General features: G+C 39.9%; 3 protein-coding genes across 3 annotated transcripts; all 3 read right to left on the bottom strand.

Annotated features, from left to right (window-relative positions):
* Positions 1 to 95: 95 nt before the first annotated feature.
* Positions 96 to 3,757, bottom strand: LOC139812841 (uncharacterized). Its single transcript, XM_071777940.1, has 4 exons — positions 3,752 to 3,757; positions 1,998 to 3,321; positions 1,302 to 1,763; positions 96 to 1,008 (listed from the first exon to the last, which is right to left on the bottom strand). Exons 1-4 carry the CDS (start codon positions 3,755 to 3,757, stop codon positions 410 to 412), a joined length of 2,391 nt encoding a protein of 796 aa, XP_071634041.1. The 3' UTR covers positions 96 to 409.
* A 1,968-nt stretch (positions 3,758 to 5,725) lies between these two features.
* LOC139813388 (uncharacterized) lies at positions 5,726 to 12,188 on the bottom strand. The gene is made up of 2 exons (XM_071778888.1): positions 12,171 to 12,188; positions 5,726 to 9,882 (listed from the first exon to the last, which is right to left on the bottom strand). The coding sequence occupies exons 1-2, from the start codon at positions 12,183 to 12,185 to the stop codon at positions 6,085 to 6,087; spliced, it is 3,813 nt and encodes a 1,270-aa protein (XP_071634989.1). The 5' UTR covers positions 12,186 to 12,188; the 3' UTR covers positions 5,726 to 6,084.
* Positions 12,189 to 14,420: 2,232 nt separating this feature from the next.
* Positions 14,421 to 17,829, bottom strand: LOC139813351 (uncharacterized). Its single transcript, XM_071778840.1, has 2 exons — positions 15,895 to 17,829; positions 14,421 to 15,814 (listed from the first exon to the last, which is right to left on the bottom strand). Exons 1-2 carry the CDS (start codon positions 17,573 to 17,575, stop codon positions 15,222 to 15,224), a joined length of 2,274 nt encoding a protein of 757 aa, XP_071634941.1. The 5' UTR covers positions 17,576 to 17,829; the 3' UTR covers positions 14,421 to 15,221.
* Positions 17,830 to 18,646: the final 817 nt, after the last annotated feature.

Here is an 18,646-nt window from a genome sequence, read left to right as displayed (position 1 = left end):
CGGAATCTGTTTTATTATTCTATGATATCATATAACAGATAATAAAAATAAGAACATAACAGTAACGAATGTAAATATATAAATAATATTCGATTTCTTTTAAGAAAGCCGCAGATAAAATTCAGATAAAAACTTAACGCATATATAAAGAAATTATATATATGGAATCTGTTTTATTATTTTATGATATCATGTAACAGATAATAAAAATAAGAACGTAACAGTAACAAATGTAAGTATACGTAATACTTGATGATTTCTTTTAAGAAAGCCGCAGATGAAAATCAGATAATAAATTAACCACAGATTTTCTTATATTCAATAAAAATCATGTAAAATTTCATTGAGGAATTTGGTCTGAGAATATTGCATACGCAACGTTGCTTAATTTAATATTTTTGGTCATCGCTTAGATTCCCGTCAGGTCACGAAAAATTTCTGTGTTTGTGAGAGAACGCACCTGACCGCTCAATATACCCGACCTATAAAAAGAAGTTACGTCATCAGGATCTGACAATTGTTTCACGTTCGATTTAGTAACCGTTTCCTCAGGTGAGGAATTTTTATTTAATTTCCAGTTTCTCTCGGAGAAATACGGATACGAATCTTCGGAGGTAAGTTCGCTGCTGGTCTGGGGCTTCTTGAATTTGTAATATTTAGCAGCATGAGGATAGTCGTCTTCCTTCGGTGTTTTCTTAGTGGGTGAAAATTTCTCGGTTTTCGCGCGCTTAGAATATTTTTTGCTCCTGGGCTTTTTGTATCCAAAGAACTCCTCGTAAATCACTTTGGGTGTCGTTTTAGCGAAGATGTCCGAACTGAAAGCTGTGCTGTCTCCGAAATCCGTCTTTGGTACTTTACGATTTTTTCGGGAAATGCGTGATTCTTGACTTCTCGACTCTTTGGGTTTCCCATGTTTTACGCGAGATTGATTACTATTCTTTTGCCGTTTAGAAGGACTCGGGCTAATATAACTGTCTATTTCTGGCACTTCTTTCACGTGCGGGTATTCTGCAAGTGTTAATGTTAATTTAATTATTCTTATTACAAACTAAATATATTGGTTTATTATTTCAATTAACAAACATAATTTAATTTACAAATCTCTATAGATCAAATAATTTATCTCTTCTCCAATAACATTATTATTTTAAAATCACGAAATTTTCAGAGATAAAGCTATTTCTTAAACAGAATTGTCTAATAATATACATGTAACACTGAAAGATTTTAGATAAAATTATTATAAATATGTAATTCTGCCTAAATTGTTTACGTGCACACGATTTGTCAGTTCTGTGTACCTTGTTTCGGTAGCTCTTCCCTGTAAGATTCTTCAAATTCCCGCTCAAAGTCTTTCTGGTAATACTTGGATCGTTTTGGTTGTATCTCGTCAGAACTCTCATTGGCTTCCTTGCGTTTCTCCTGCTTACGGCTTTCTTCCTCCTCTTCATCCTCATCTTCTTCTTCTTCGTACGAGTCGTGCGATGGTTTTGAGGATTCAGCACGGTACTCTGATGACGGGTCTTCTTCCTCTTCGTCGTCGTCCGATGAATAATTCTTATAGCTGGAGTACGGTTTATCCTCGTCCTCATCAGATTGTGCTCTATGCTTCCCAAACACCTCGTCGTACTGTTTGAAAGGGTAAGACGTTGAAGGCTTAAAGTCACTCTCCAACGGTGACTCTTTGAAATACTTTCCTGGTTGACGCTCATCCTCGTCAGCTTCGGAACTGTGATCGTCTTCCTTATCCGGATTTTGATATCCTAGAAATAATATTTTTAGTATAAATATTCATTTCAAACCTATTTTATTATTTTAAGTTGAATAGTAAAAACACTAGTTTGTTATTACATCTGCAAGCATATTGATAAATGCGATATTTTCTAATACTTTTTTATTTTAAGATTTTAAATAAAGTAAAAATTTATCATTTTTTGTATTCTACTTAATTAAATTTTTTTTACGATTAAACATGTAATTTGCAAGCTAATACAAACTTTCATCGTCCCTGTCTTCATCATCATCATCATCATCATCATCAGGTTGGGGTGTATGCGGCTGTGGATTTTTCTTATTGATAATCTCTACATCGTTCAGAATGCCTTGCGTTGAAACAGAAGGATGAGCGGTATTTTGTCGCGCGTTAACTGGCAGCACGTTTCCATTATGTTCCTTGTCAAAGTGCAATTGTGGTTGACTATAAAGGGATTCGTAATTGCCTTGCGCTTTAGGAACATTACTAGTAACAGGGTGAGCCTCTATGCTGGCGCCTTTGTACAGCGGAAATTGCGGGCTACCGTTGGCCGTCTGGATCGGCACAATTTGACCTTGGAAGCTCGACAGAGGCGAGGAAAACGGCGAAACGTTACTTGATTGAAGTGCCATGTTGAATTTTGGCCCGGTTCCAAACTTAAAACCCACATCCGACTCGATCGGATAGTTCGAGCTTAGTAGAAACGGCTGACTATCGAAGGCGGGCAAAACTCCTGGACCGGAGAAGTCCAGATTACTCTGAAGTTGAATGACCGGAACCGAAATTTTCTTACCGTTCACGTCTACGGTAACCTCGTCCTTCTGCTTAAGGTTCTGAGTTGTTTTGCCCGGCAACTGGGTGATGCTTGACACCGCGGGAATGCTCGGCGCGTACACTTGCGAGTAATCGGTAATTTTTGATAGAGGATAGCTCGTTTTATACACCGGTGCCTGTACGGTAGGAGATGAAGCGCTCTGCGAGATAAGCTTATTGATATTGGTGAACGAGGGATACTCGAAGTCGGAAAAACTGGCTAATTCAATCGGCTTGGCCTGATAAAATGCATTGTAGCTAGGCGAGTAGATGCCTTGCAGCTTCTGGAGCGACTGCGACACGATCGATTTCGGCGCGTCTGGCGGTTTCTCGACGCTCCTCGCAACCTTGTACGCATCGGGATTATTCAATATGCCGAAATACGGAGCCAGCAGATTGCTCCGACTCTGCTCAGGCTTGATCTGGTAGACGGGGGAAGAAACGTAGGAAAGCGGCCGCTCTGGCACGCTGCCATACGCGTGGGAGCCAGGCCCGTGATTCGTATAAGGCACTCTCTGAGCGTCCGTCGCCTTGGCGTTTCCATAACGAGGGGCTGATCTCAAGTTAATATCCTGAGGCGACGGGATTCTCGGCGTAGTTTGAGTGTCTCTGAATTGCTCCTGATTATTGCGGATATTGTGGCCGGGATCTACGACTACGCGTTTCGATTTGATAGACGTGACGGAAGCGCGAGTCGATGGCACGACGTTCGTGGCGAAACATATCCCAGACGTAAAGAGAATGATGTTTATGATCTGGAACGTATTCAGCGCACATGCGTTTTAGACATCGGATTATGTTCGATATAAAAAAAATGTTAATTAAGAATGTAAATATTATATTGCATGATAACTTGCATGATTAATCCGCAGATCTGAACAATTAGTTTAAGATGACGTACGTAAATTGTATGCGATTTGAATGAATAATTTAGAAAATGTGGCATCAAAACTTTCTTACGCTTTTGACTAAAAAATCGTGAATATTATTAATACACGGTAATTATAAATATATGATAAAGATCTATATAATAGCACATTGCAACATATCGAAGGAATAAAACAAATCACATTTGTAGTAAATTTGGAGTAAATCACTGTTACAATATTACACATAAACATAAACGATCGACGCGCGGTAAGCGTTCATTGTTTAAAATAATTGAGAAACTGGAGAAACACGTACCAACATGGTACTCGTACAGTTCGGTACGAGCAGAGACCAAAGTTTAACGTTAACTGGCTGCGACCGACATTCTCTCATCTTTTATATTCGGCGTTTACTGATGCGAGACAACAGAATGGGTTGGACTTTCCTAAACTTTGTAAAAAGCGTATCGAGAAAAACCGAGTCAAATCACCTCGCTTCTCCCTGATCAGTGAAGCCATAATCATAACCATTGATCTATCTTTTTATTAACTTACACTTCTCTCTCTTTTGTGATCTGTTATTTATATCATCATCATGCAAGTTGTAATGCAACGTGATCGTTAAACGGTTGAGTCTTATTATCGTAAATGTGAAATCTGCGAATGTGATTAAATTTGATTTCTCGTTTAATTAATTAATAAAAATAAAATTAGTAAATAATAATAATAGAAAATATTTTTAATATATTAAAATATTTATCATGCAAAGTTTAAAAAATATAAATGGGATAACGATATAAAATTATTGAATAATTATATATTTTTTCAATGTCTACTGACTATCTTGTACAGGTAATAATAACTGTACCATTTACCAGAAAAATGATTATTTCCTTTAGTAGCCGTTATTCTAAGAAAACTTGCGCGAGCATATCCAGCATAATAGTTTTGTGAATTAACGTTGATCCCAAACTAATTTCTGCCTAATTCTCAAGTTATTTTACGAGAAAGTGGCTGTTGCACAATAAAAATGCTCCAATGGATTTATGTATACAGGCTTCATTGAGTAAATCTTCAAGCTAATGATTGTTACATACCGCGAGGTGAACGTCTCTTCCCTCTGGGATACGGTTGAATTATTATACTAACCAACTGGAAAGAATGCAGTTATATATATTTTCGCCATACTGCTGATTTATATTTTGTTAATAATCAATTTTAATATAATTTAATATTTGCTTTAAATTGCAATTATACTAATTTACGATTTCTTAAGTTGTTTGTTATTTTTTAAATAATCAATTATTTTAAAACAATTATTCATTGAAGTTAGTAATCATTTAAGACTGATTTTAATTTCAATTGTGAGAAACATTCTTCTTGTATTATTTAATACTTTTTATGTAGAATAGTGTTCAAGAATTTTAATCTTAATTGGTAATAACACAAATATGTGACAAAAATTATATATTAATTTTATAAAAATATTGAATTATTTAAATTTTTTAACGCAAAGTTTTTTTAATTAATGTTTTTAATAAATCTATCTTACCATCTTACTAAATAAAAGTATTATAACATCGGAGATCATAATGAAACTTTTTCAGTTTTTAAAAAGAATGGTACCTGCTAGATAATAAAACTTTTTTATTGGTTTACGTTTATTGCTTTTATGATAAAGATTAAAATCCTGATCCGATTTTGTCACGAAGAGCTTGAAAAGAATATGGATGCTATGAATATTAATGCAGCCATGAAAACATCTCGCCTTTAGAATGTTGATGTAAAAATTTGACACATATCGCATTTTTATTAAAATCAACAATTTCCAGAGCATGATCTTGCATTTCTTTTTGCATAAATATTAAAAATAAATATACTTATTATCATGTGTTTTATCTAATAAAAAAAAAACACATTTTATTAAAAGGTATTAATATTATTTATCGCAATACGACTATAGATTAAAGATATGTTAGATAAATAATAAAAGAATAATGTATCTAAGTTAACTAGTATATAATTACATCTATTTAGTTAAATAAAAAACATTACTAATACTTACCTTTTACAAAATTCTCTGCATTTTTCCTCAGTACAGAAAAAGTCTGTCTAGTTTCCAGTTCTATTTATCGTGTTCTTGAACACAGATATATAGGTGAAAGAGAAAAGAGAAAATCTACGAGAAGAGAAAACAGGTAGGATTTGGCAGGCGTAACAAACGCCGTACAAATTACAAGACGTATGTATTTCTTGTTTAACTTAATATGTACATACAATACTTGTCAGCCTTTTATAATGATGACCGATGAATTTCCTTTCCCCTCGAACCGAACACTCCGTGCGAGCGCATGCCATACTAACGATTTTACAATTTTCGTATCAAACGTACTATAATCGTACTATAATCGTACTATAATCGTACTATAATCAAACACTTACTGTTAGTGCGAACAGCGCAGCTCGATACTCGGGTGATATTGCATTCGTTAATACGCAAAACGGACGGAAAATCGTCCGTTACCGCGGAGCAAAAACGTACTTATCTAATTAACTCTAGTCCTTTCGCGAGCGAATTTACGATTTCACGCGCAGACCCAACGAACGCGTCATGTGATCGACATCTTACTTGTACTTTTGATTACAAATTCACGCGGTGCCGTTCCCCGAAAAGACATTTCCGTTGGTAACCGAAACAGGTTGCGACGCGACGTCGGATCTCTTAAGGTCCATGTAGTCTCTTAAGGAATCAGCGTAAAACTGCTGCTGCCGCTGACGCCTGTCCCTCTCGAAGAATTGCCTTAACTGATTTTTGTTGTGAAAATAATTCGGCGGGCCTCTGCTCGGCAACTGTTTGTTCTTCATTAGTAAACCCATAAGATTGTGCATCCTGGGATGGTTGATGTCGTAGGACTTGTTATTCTCGATCTCCCTTAACATCTTGCCGAAAACTTCCGGTGTCGGCGTGGTGAACGTTGGATATAAATCACGGAACGATCGGTGTCCAAAATCGTAGTCGAAGCTTTCAGAATCGAAATCTACGGGCGACTTACGGTAACGCGTTCCGTCCATGTACATTTCTACGTTGCTAGCGGACGTTTCCATCCCACCGGTTCTAAACGAACTACCTGGCCTCACTAATTTTCTCGGGCCGTTTTTGAATCTCGAGCCTGGTCGTTTCTTCAACGGTTTATCGTGGAAACGACCTTTCGAGCGGAATGAATCGGGCCTGGGTGGCGTGAGAAATTCCAAATGGCTGTCGTCGTTGAATTCGTAGTTGGAACTCCCAGCATAGCTCGAATCTCCGAATTTAGGTTTGCGACCCGGTTTAACTTCGCCGTGATAAATATGTATCGGTCCCGCGGATCCTCGCGTCTTCAGTAGATGTTCCAAGGTCTCTAGTAGCAGCCGTTTCTTTTTAGATCTGGGCGCGTCTGCTGTGCGTATGCTGTTCTCGCTCTGATCCGCTTCGAGAAGATCTCTATACTTCGCGTCCGTCAAAGAACTCCTTAATTTTTGCAGTTCGAGTCTCAGTTTGGCCAAGTCGCTTGCTTCATTTTGACCATCTCCCGGCCTTCTGTCGTTGTTCCACTTCTGCGAGTTGTACATCGTCTTCAGGGATTCCTTGAACATTTCCTCCGCGTATTTCTGCAAGTCCGATGCAAGCTTCGGCTTCATGAGCAGCTCGCTTTGACCTGAAAACGGTTTGAAGAAGTTTCCGCCGGGCATAACGGGCACCAGATTCAAACCAGACTGAAGAGGCTCGTTGATTGGCAATTTACTGTTAAGAGCGTTCTGATTTTTTATAACGTCAATGTTAGGAACAAAATTAATTGGATTGAACACTGGTCGGTCTTTACCCTTGGCTCCGGACTCTGTCAGAGAATTTACGTAATTCTGCAGGCCTAGCGCAGTTTGCGGAGTAGCGGAGGCGATTGTGCTGAAAATCGGGATGGGCGTCGTCACAACTGTAGTCGGATAGTGTATCGCCTGATTCGTGTTAAAAAGACTCGATTTAAGGTTCGGATTCACAATCTCTACATTCTTCGCGCCTACGTTCGGAAGATGAGCTGCTCCAAGCGCATTGTTGATCGAATGACTAGTCACGCTTTCAGCGGCCTGCAACACAATACCGGGCTGTCTGCCGCCCTTCGCCAGCTGTTTGTTCATTTGAGCTTGCAGTTGCTGCAAATTCTGCGTATTCTGATTCTGCACGAAATACGGGTTAACATTAGCCGCTTGCTTCCGTCCATTCTGATCAACGGCTAAACTCGCGGTAGCAAGGAAGTTTGCGCCGGCAGTGGGATACGCGTTCTTCTTGCTCTGCGTTTCTAGGTTGGCCCTGTTCTCCGGCGCCCCCGGGCTGGACAACAGCGTGGGCGTTGTCGGCAGACCCTGCAAGTTACCGTGATTTATCAAATTCTGGCCCTGCAATCCGTGGGTATTCACCTGGATCTGCGTTGGCTGTAGAAAACTCGGATACGTCTGAATGGTCGACTGCGGCACCACGGTGAAGGTCGTTCGCGGCGTTACGTTGCCCTGAACACTCACGCTCTGCAGCCCGGGCGTAAAGGCGAATACAGGTGTCATAGTGCTCGGAACGTAGGTCGCTCTCAGGGTATCCGTGATCTTATTTTGGTCGCTCGGATGGGAGAGCAGAACCGCGTGCACGGGATTTTGGAAGGTGTTCTGGCCGACGATGATATCGGGCACCGGCGTGGAGACCAGGTTCTTCGCTAAATTCTGAGCGAGAACAGACTGAGGCGTGCTGAACGCGCCGATCGGCGCAACGGTGGCGAGATTCTGCAGCATCGCGTTGGACACGTCGAAACCCTGGCTGCCACCTAACGCGGTCGCGTGGTCGAAGTTCGCCACGGGCACAAGATTGACAACGTAATTCGGCTTCTCCAACTGATCCAACTGGATCCCACTGGAATGAGAGATCTCGAGATTCGGTGATACCTGATTCCACGTGTTAGTATTCTTCAACCTGGATCCACGTTGGGCATTGGTGCTCTTCGTTTTCGTGCTACCGCTGTTTCTTATAGAGTCGTGTCTGATGTCTTCGACGCTCTCGTCGCTATGATTCGCGCTGGGATCATCGAGCCATGGATTTGCCTTCGTTCTGTGCCGCTGTGACTTCAATCTCGCAGAGTTGTACGTATATTTATCCTCCTCTGCGCTCTCGTTCAACGTGCCTCGATGTTCTTTAGGAAGTTTTCTGGAAGAATCAGGATAAGAAGGACGTCTCCGATTTTTTTGCGCGACTCTCGGTCTCGGCCGGTCGATATAATCGGAGTATTCTGTGCTCTCGTTTGAGAGATCTCTGGAATCCTCCGTGCGGTGATAACTACGCTGCCTGTTGTTACTGTTATAAGGATTGTAGTGATTCGAGGTCTCCAAGCTAGAAGAGTCCAGGTTTTTCAAGGTTTTGTCATCGTTATCCGACTCGCTGTTTCGCAGCTGGCTGCTGAACTTCACGTCTACCTTGTGGTTGCTCGGCTCGGCGACTACGACCGGCTTCATGAATCTATGGCGTGTCCTCGGCGATTCCGCCGCATCGTTATAAGTTCCGCTATGCCCGAGTTCGTTGGCCTCGTAATTCGTCCTTGATGAGGACGGGTCCGCTGCTGCATTCTGCTTGGCCGCGCTCAGCCCGTTGTAATTCGCGGTGTTCTGCTGCTGATAATTACCGGCGACTTTCTCCTGTTCGTAAACAGTTTTTTTCGTATCCTGGGCGTTGTTGTATGACGCGTAGAACTGAGCATAGATATCCTCCCCGTTGTTGCCTTGTTGCTGCGACTGCCAACCATAATTGCGAGTGTGGTTCTCGAGCCTCTTCCCTCTATCGCCGTTTGGACGCCTCGAGGAAGGTTTACTGGACTCACCGTCGGTCTTGGTGCTCACCGTGCTGCGCACGTTCTCGTAAAAGTCCTGGTAATTGGCCACCGCGGGGGTGTCGTTGTTCACCTTCAGCAGCTCGAACTCATTCAGCCGCTCGTCCTGGAAATCGAAAGACCTGCGATTCGTCAGTGATCTAGGCAGACTCAAGAAGATCCTCGCTTCCGAGGAGTATGCTAAGTCCTCTTCCATCTTTCTCGCCCTCGCATTGGAGCTGTCTTGAGCACTTACGGCAATCGTTGCGGTGCTGTCTTGCTGTTCGTCGTCATTGGTCTGCGACGAGTCAGATTCGTCGTACGTGACGGACTGTAAGGCGGACGGTACCATAGGCACGAAGCCATTGGAATTTTCATAGAGTACGGTTGCGTTTAACAACGATGATACGCTCGAGGGCTGTTCTTCAGGCTCCTTCGAGTCTTCATTCTGCTTTACAGCGTGTACCACAGTCTCCGAGGCGGTTGCAAGTTGATCTAAGATCTCTTCCCCCTTTACGTCGGCGGTCTCTGTGCATCTCGTTTGCGGCCAGCTGAGGAACAGCAATATCATCTACGAAAGTTGAGAAACGCTATTAAATTGCGCTATTAAATTGAAACTTGAGAGCATTAGCAATTTGACTGAGCAATCAAATAATTAATAAAAAATTTAATAAATTTAAGTAACAATGTGTCAACACTTGATACAAAATAAAATATGTGAAATAAAAATTGTATAAGTGTGTATATATATGTATTTAAAAGAATGTACTTGAGACAATATAAAAGACAAAATTTTATATAAAATTTGTATAAAACATGTATTAATTTGTTGATTAAAAATAAAGGATTTATTACAAGACGTGCATGTGCGATATAATTATAACATAATTATCATTAAACTGGCGATAAACATCGAAGAAATCAAGTTATTATAAAAGTATGAGATCTAAAAGATACATCCCATATATAGTTTTGATCGTAAGTCTCGCTAAAGAAGAAAGTAGCATATATGCATTGCAAAGTTTGGACAGCTACATGATAGTAAGCAGTGTTAATTGCTGTTTCGTCAAGGAGATGACCTAGAAAAGAAAAGCAGACACACTGGAAAAGTAAAATGCGAGCGTGTGTAATGGAAATAAGGACTGGATGTGCACGGAAGCAGATCGTTCGTGGACTTTCTCACCGATTCATGGTCATTCGAATTGTTATTTGACAATGACGGACTCCTATACTAATGTCATCATTAGTGTAATGATTTTGAACAGCAAGTAAAAATTTTTTCAAAGCTTGGAATGCAATCGTATAAAAGACTTTTCTTTTGTAAAATGCAGAAATCCGGGCAACTAACACATAGCCTATCCGTTTAGAGAGTGTCGGTGAAAAGTAATTGCGGAGAAAACAGAGCCAATTTAAACTATTCTTTATGCCTATCGTTAAACAAGTCGGTCGAAGTTGTCGATTGAAATATAACATCGTTAATATTCATGTCTTTATTTAAAAGCAGTCTTGTCGATCAGATTTCAAAAGCATTTAAAGATAGTGTTTGCGTAGTAATTTGTCTCTAATTTATAGCATTTGCATAATTTTACATTTTATTTTTTATTATTGTATTAAACAATATGTGCATTAAAGTATTAAAGCACACAAGAAAAAGGTGCAATCTCTGTATAATATTGTTTTTAGTTTTATGTAGACTTTATTAAATAGCGACTTTTATGTAAATAATTTAGAAAAATATATTTATGTTGTGCATTTAGTACAAAATATTTTTAAAATCAATTTTTATAGCAGAATGATGATTAAAGAAAGTTAACAATTTTAAATACACAGACTAATATATAATATAATAATAAAATAAAAAATAATTGAAATATCTTAATAATGTAAAATAAAAGTAAATAAAATAATGTGTTTTATAATAGAGGAAAGTTCCCTATTATGAGATAGGCTCTTAATATGCGATAGCGAGGTTTCTGCTAAACTAATAGGTTCTATCTGTTAGTTCCATCATGGACTTTTTTTTATTGCCCTTAGAGTAAAATCTGTTTAGTGGAAAATTCATTATTCGATCGTGCGTGCACTCGCCTACTACATTTTTCAATTCTGCACATAAACTTCCAGCAATCACGTAAAATAGATGTGGTATCTCATAATAGGGGACTTTCCTCTATATGTTTTACGTACAAAGTATTTTAGTCTCATGTTATTTTAGTTTACGGTAAAAATAAAATTATGCTTTTACATATATTATAAAAAAATATAAAGCATTAAAAATATATAGCACATATATCATAAATATACATAGATATAGCTGAGATGGAGAAAAGAAAGTTATATATGTACAGTTGAAAAGTATTATTCATTACAATTTGTTAATATTTATTAATTTTTTATCAATTTCATAATACAACTTTACTGCCAAAAATCTATAGAGAATACGAATTAAATAAAAGGATTTACAACGAAAAGTTAAACGTTTAAATTGCTTAAAAAAAAAGAAATAAAAAGAGAAGAGTTATAAGTTTGATATATTCTTTTTCTCTATATGTATATTTTGATAATGATGAAAGAGAGAGAGAGAGAGAGAAAAATAGAGAGAAATACAATATATTATATCTATATTTTCTTAGAAAGAATTTCACACTATTTCACATGCATATGAAAAATTTGTCACTCAAATTCGGAGCATATAATGCAACATTGTATTTAATATTCCACATTATTAATATTAATGTATACAAAATGGTTAATATACCGAATCCTTTTCCATTAATCCACACAAGAGAATAAATAATGAATTTTGTCTCTCACCGCACAAAACTTCGCACTTTCACAAAGTACTCCGATCTAAGTACTTACATAATAAAAAATCATTTTCGTCGAAGTTTTGACTTTTTTAAGGTTGCTCCAGATCAAACATTAAACGAAAAGGAGATCCGTGCGCCACACTGTACTACGCGTACACATTGATCACGACCATTCGTTCCCGTATCCTCGCCTCGTAATCTCGAGGACCGCGCGTGGTGAGCTTCCACGCGAGAACTGAGCCACATAGTAGATACGCGATTTTCTTTATACAGTCTGGCGGCCAAGTGAAAAATATCGTTCTAAATATTATCTTATACACCACACAAAGCCGCAGAAGATAACTTTCATTTGCGACACGCGAGTGCGCCTGGATAAGTATTGTCCGGCGTATCATGCGACGCGGTCTCTAGTCATTACTATGGAATTCGAGCAGCGGGATCGCCATTGTACGGAAACGGAGAGATGTCGTACTCGCTACGTGCGTTTCACAAAATGCTCTCGACTGGAAACGAAATCGCTTTATTTCAAGTTCGCCCGAGGGACACCAGTCGCGACTCTTGTAACGAACTGAAGGAGGGCAATCGCGATTTTGCGAAATGCACTCGCGAGATATTTATTTGTAACCGGCGAGATAATTGGCTTCGGTCGTAAACAAATAAATAAGAGAGATTCAAGGATTTCTCCCTTGAATAGCATTGTTTTGTCTAATATTGGGAATCGCTTCAATTCAAGTGTATACCACTTCCGGCGCTTTGCAGCCTCCGGTTCTCATCGTCTCCGATTGACTGGATCGAGCCCGAGTATTCTCTCGTCAGTACTTTTTCTGCCGTAGTTTTATGCGCTCTAGAACACACGCATTATGCCCGATGCGCCTATACTCCTCCCGACGCGCGCCGTGGAAACGAAGGTGCACGTCCGTGTGTAATGAACACGAGCCGATCTCCTCCCTGCGTGCGGAGTCGCTCGTGCCTCGTGTTCGTGCGTTCAGCGTTCAGCAGCAGTTTCATGCCTCGCGCCTAATTGCCGTGCCGCAATTGCCGTAGATGCAACGCAGATATCGGAGCCTGTCCGTTGTGAAAACGTGGAATTAACAATAGCTGGAGCGAGCTTAAGATCTTTTTTCTTACGCGCCTGCCAAACAATTAGCGTTAATTGCGGTTCAACAGCATCGGTCGACATCGATGCGTATCTCTAGACACGCCCGCGCGTCGCGGTATATAGTATCTCTTATATTAATAATTTAGGATTATTGATGTACTTTTCTTACGCACATCGGCATTCGCGAATGATCGCCTTATCGGTCCGTATCGAGTAGATGAGTAATAGAGCTCGTTAGCCGCTCGGTATGCGTGGATCGATAACAATTTCTGTTAAGGCAAAAACTTTTACTTTACTTGTACATATAACCGCACGTATATATGTGGTATGATTATTAGGAAAAGTTAACAAGTAAGTCTCACAGTCTAACATGCATTTACCGGCTTTTTTCCGTAACCAGATGATACCTACCTTGTCCATGTAATATGCTATACAGGATATCCTGGAACTGCCTTTTAAACTGCGGCTTCTCTAATCATTTCGGAAATGATCTTTCCTAGTAATAATGTTTGAAGTAATTTATCCAAGTTTTTTTTTAATTTTTAACATAGCATGTTTTTAATTAAAGAGAATTTAATTTTCTTGTCATTAATTCTTGTTTGTAATTTCTTCATCTTAATGATTAACTGGGCGAAAATTGAACAGTACTTTAATTGAAGTCAAATTAATTTAATAACATGTACTATAAAATTTTTAATAAAGAAGGTATTGATAAATTTTTATTCGTCATGTTCTAGAAATTTTATTTTTAAAAATCACGTTTCAAAATTTTGCGTGAGAAAGTTGAATCAAAGAGCGTTAAAAACCAAAAATATAGATCAAAGTAGAAAACTATGTTTTAGCGGTTAATTTTATTATGTTTTATGTATAAATATATAGTATTTATAACCACTACTATATAGCTTTCTACTTTTGAATAACTTTTACATGCATCTATATTTATTTAAATAAACATATTATCATACATTTAAAAGAAATACTTGTATTAGTAAAGTATACCACAAAATTTTACAGAGTAATCGATTTTTAGGGAAAACAATAAACAAAATACAACTGCCAAAAGTTTTCATAGATAAAAAGTACAAAATAAAAATATTTATATTTTTGAGAAAAATAACTGATTTACATAAAAATTTGAGGCACAAAATAATACAAGCCTAATTTGTATAAAAAATTTCTTATTTCATTAGCTTATATTAATGCAGTATATAAGTAGTTATATTAAATTGATTAAAAGGACTTAAGTACTATGATTTATAAGGTACCTTTCTGAAGTGTGGAGATTTGGCTGATTTTTCATAGGTACATTCGCAGAGCAACAAATGTGCTTTGCTTACTACTACTTTTCCGAAAACGACGAAAGAATTTATTAACACTAAAAAAACTTTCGTGTGTTCTCAGTAAATCAGTAGCGCACACAGGTACGTTTGTATGCATTATAATATATTGCACAATTCCCACATTATAAATACTACCGTATCGCTAACTCCCGATTACTATTATTATCTCATTGATGTCGGTTCATGGCACGAAGCGCTTCATTCTTTGAAATAGTTATGTGCCAAATAATGTACATTGCAATTAATACTTAAAGATAGGGAATAATGTAAAAGAAAAAAATATCTTTCCGTACAGAAACTTTCGTATTCCGAGTTTGATATCGTCATTGGTAGCTAATGCCATAATGATCAATCGTTTCGACTTAACTTTCGTGTTCTGTTGTATTATCGGTTTCTTATCTAACAATGCACAACATTTTATATTAACACAATATCCTTTAAACGCAAATAAAAATGTGCGTTTTATCTTACAAGGTTTCGTTTTTATCAATCAACAAGATTATTAATTCCCGAATTTTTTAATCTTTTAATAGTATATCTTGAAATAAATATATCGATCTGAATGCATATTATAGTACATTTGAATATTTCAAATATATTTCGACAGAACACAAAAGTCAAGAGATATCTCTGCGGCTTTCCACTGTTTACACGTGATTTCGTTCTAAGGCCTATGATTCGCGAGCCTCGGATCCTCTATGATCTGCACGCTCTTCACTTTCGGTCGGGCCGCTGTGCGCTCGCCATATTTTCCGCCCGAGAGATCTCTTTCGACGTCCAGATTGCTCGCCTCGTAACTCGATTTGCCGATGTAGGATTCCGTAGGATTGCCGATCAGGTCTCGAGCGCCACTGTTTGATGCCAATCGCGCCAGTTCGTGTAGGGGGCTCGTGGAGAATGAATTTTGATCCTTCGGGGCTTGATCGTCGCCGAGATCGTAATTGGTCTGTCGCGTCAACTCCTCGATACTTTTGGCGTATTGAACGAGATATTGCTGCAGCAGGGCTTTCAAGTTCACGTTCGGCGAGGCCTTGGGTTGTATGGGCGGAACTCCGTCCACTCTTAGAATGATCACCGGTATCAGGGAGCTCCCGGCTTGCACGAAGGTCGGCTGCACGTTGAGGATTGATGCGGGATTCTTGATATATTGCGAGATAGACGGATTGTAGTTTAGCAGGTCTGAATACTGCAGATTCGAGTAGCCATCCAGATTCTTGCCTCCTGCCGCGTTAATCTTTTTCGCCGAGCTGCCGCCAGCTGGAAATACAATTCTCATGTAGTGTGTGTGTGTGCGATCACGGTATGTATTTTTATAAAGCATAAAGTGTTTAGTTTACCTGATTGAGCGTAGAGTCTGGTGAGTCTCGCATTCTTCTCAATGTTGTCAATGTATTCCGGATTTGGACTGTTCACCATATATTTTGAAGTCGGTCGTCTCAACGTTTCGTACCGATTCTTCTGATATTTTCCGGTTGACTTGAGAGAGTCTCTTAATGGCGACGAGATTGCTGAAGAGACCGAGTACGTGGGCGAGACTCCGCTGCCGGCTTTGGCTTGCTGCGAAACTGCCTGCTTCTGACCGATGTAGTTCTGATAGCCCAGCCGAAAAGCTTGCTGCTGATGCTGCAGGCGGGACAGGGTATTCATCGAGATGAACGGAGTTCGCGGACCGATGGGTTCTGGCGCCATTGGGAATTGCACCGGGCCCTGCGACATCACGCTGCTCTCCGTGGAGGCGGATTCGTAGATCTGCGAAGATGCGTCCTGGGTTTTGGCGGCCTGTAACGCGGCCAACGACGGGTAGTCGGAGTAAGTCTCGTACGTCATGGGCGGTACGTCGGACACTCTACCGTCTGGATACTTCCAAAATATCTTGTTCTCGTATCTGACACCGTTTTCCACCGTGTACCGAGGCAGATCGGGGAACGGTCCAGCGTTCTCCTGGTAGCCGGACACGTCGTCGGGTCTGGCAGTCGAGGATTCCGCCGCGTTCGAGCCTGGTCGAGCGTAATTGTGAGAATTCAGTTGTTCCAAGAGAGTAGCGGCTTCGAGGGGACTCGACGTCGGGGGTTTCGCTGCGCTTTGTTTCGGTCTGGGGTAACCCTGCACGTTTATCGCGCGCTGAGAACCCTGTCCCACATATCTTTGGACGTACGACGGACTTGGAGTGACGTAGGTATATCGACTTGAACTGGAGGCTGTGTAACTCTGCGGACTCGGAGTGGCGTAACCCGGCGACGTTACTGCTTCCTCGGGGCCAAAGGCCAAAGATTGCGGCGTTGTGGACGCGTACGCACCCTCTTGATAGTCCACGTGCGAGTATGCGTCGACGGAGGGTCGCGCAATCGGCGTGAATCCTTGGTAAGGCTCGGAATCAGATGTCTTTGTCAACTTCGTTCGCAGCCCGAATACCGGCGACGACTTCGTTGCGGGATTGTAAAATTGGTAGCTCGATCTTGCCGAACCGCGGGTTCTCTGATGTCCAAAATCCGCGAACGAGTCGGAAATCGATTTTTGATCGCTTGGCGGTACTTTCTCTATTATGGTCCTCGGAAGAAACGGGCTGATGGATTCCTCTATGCTCACGGTGGTTCCCGTCTTACCCGCGGGAAAGTAATAATTGTACTTTCGCGGGATAGGTACGGAATTCCGGTCGAAGCCGTAACCGAGCCCGTTATTCACGGTGCGCTTCGACTTCTCGTCGGTCGTATTACCTTCGATCGTGCCGTTATCGAAATCCAGAAGTATTATCGGAGGTAGGATCGGTAGGATCTCTTCGACGTTCTCCTGCTGCTGCTCCTCCTCTTCTCTCCCCCCCTCGGCAGCATCTGGAGCATCGGCAGCATCATCGGCGGCGATGGGACGTTCAACGCTGTCCGAGTCGTTTACCTTGATCTCTCTGCTTCCGGTAGTCGCCGCATTGCAGAGCGCGTGTATCAGCAGGAATGCGACGATCTGAAAGTCAGGGGCACGTGTAAAGAAATCGCGCCAGATGCGATGTAACAATGTGTTGGTCATCGATCTGCGGCGATGGCGATCTCACTTTCACTTCCCTTCCCTGTTCGACGAGTATGTACGATCGTCCCGAAGAAATACGCCGGTTAAGTTATACCGGATTGAGTTTCCACTATTATAAGATATATTTCCAAAAAGATGTATTAATTAGATATAATGTTCATATTCTATACGAAGATATCTTCGGAACGATAAGCCGGTTATATATGTAATTACGAAAATAACGAGCGCATAATTGCGATCTAGGAGGGAAGTGGAGCTGAAGATATGGAGAGATATTCCTGTAGGGTCAGAGTCAAGTGTGTCGGTCAACATCGTTAAAACGGGTTTTATTCGTTGCGCACTTGCAATTTTCACCGCTTTCTTTAAACATCAGCATCGCAATCTATAGGTAACAACGAATGAAAATATTGCTTTCCAGTTGAGTAATAAAAGTTTAAACAGTTATAAATCGTACCGATAAGAATTAGCTGATAACTTTAAAAATTGGTTATATATATTACATTATTTAAGCATTTATATTAAAATATTAATTAAAGTTAGATCAACAAAGAAACCATGAATAGGCTTAAGTTATTCTTATTTTATAAAGATGCGCGAAAGTAACTTGGTATAAGAGAAATTAAAAAATTAATACAAAAATCTGGAAAGTATATAGAAATGAAGAACGTTAAAGTGAAAATTAACTAAATGTACAATTAAAATACTGCAAATAAAATATAAATAATTTATATGATATCTAACACTTTTTGTGTAATTACTAAAATCTTTTAGAAACGTTTAAACCATGTCTAGCTTTAAAAAAATAGCGGTATATATTTATAAATCAATCAGATTTTTTTATTCCCGTTTTCCTGAAGCAACCATGCCTACTGCTCTCAAATTACAATTTTGGCATTAATGATCCAATAAATATTCAGTACGCGACACGTGATGAAAATAGATGTGCATACAACGCGTGTCGAAGTGACCGACCGCGGCCATTCGTCAGCTCGTCAATCAACTCGAAATTGGCAGCGACGGGGATGTAAAAACGCGAGCGGCGTATTGCGCAATTGAGGAGACGTCAAATTT

The sequence above is a fragment of the Temnothorax longispinosus genome, chromosome 5 (assembly GCF_030848805.1).
Source record: "Temnothorax longispinosus isolate EJ_2023e chromosome 5, Tlon_JGU_v1, whole genome shotgun sequence".
In the NCBI taxonomy this organism is placed as follows: domain Eukaryota; kingdom Metazoa; phylum Arthropoda; class Insecta; order Hymenoptera; family Formicidae; genus Temnothorax; species Temnothorax longispinosus.
The sequence above is the reverse complement of the archived record's forward strand: the minus strand, read 5'-3'. Positions and strand labels throughout refer to the sequence as shown.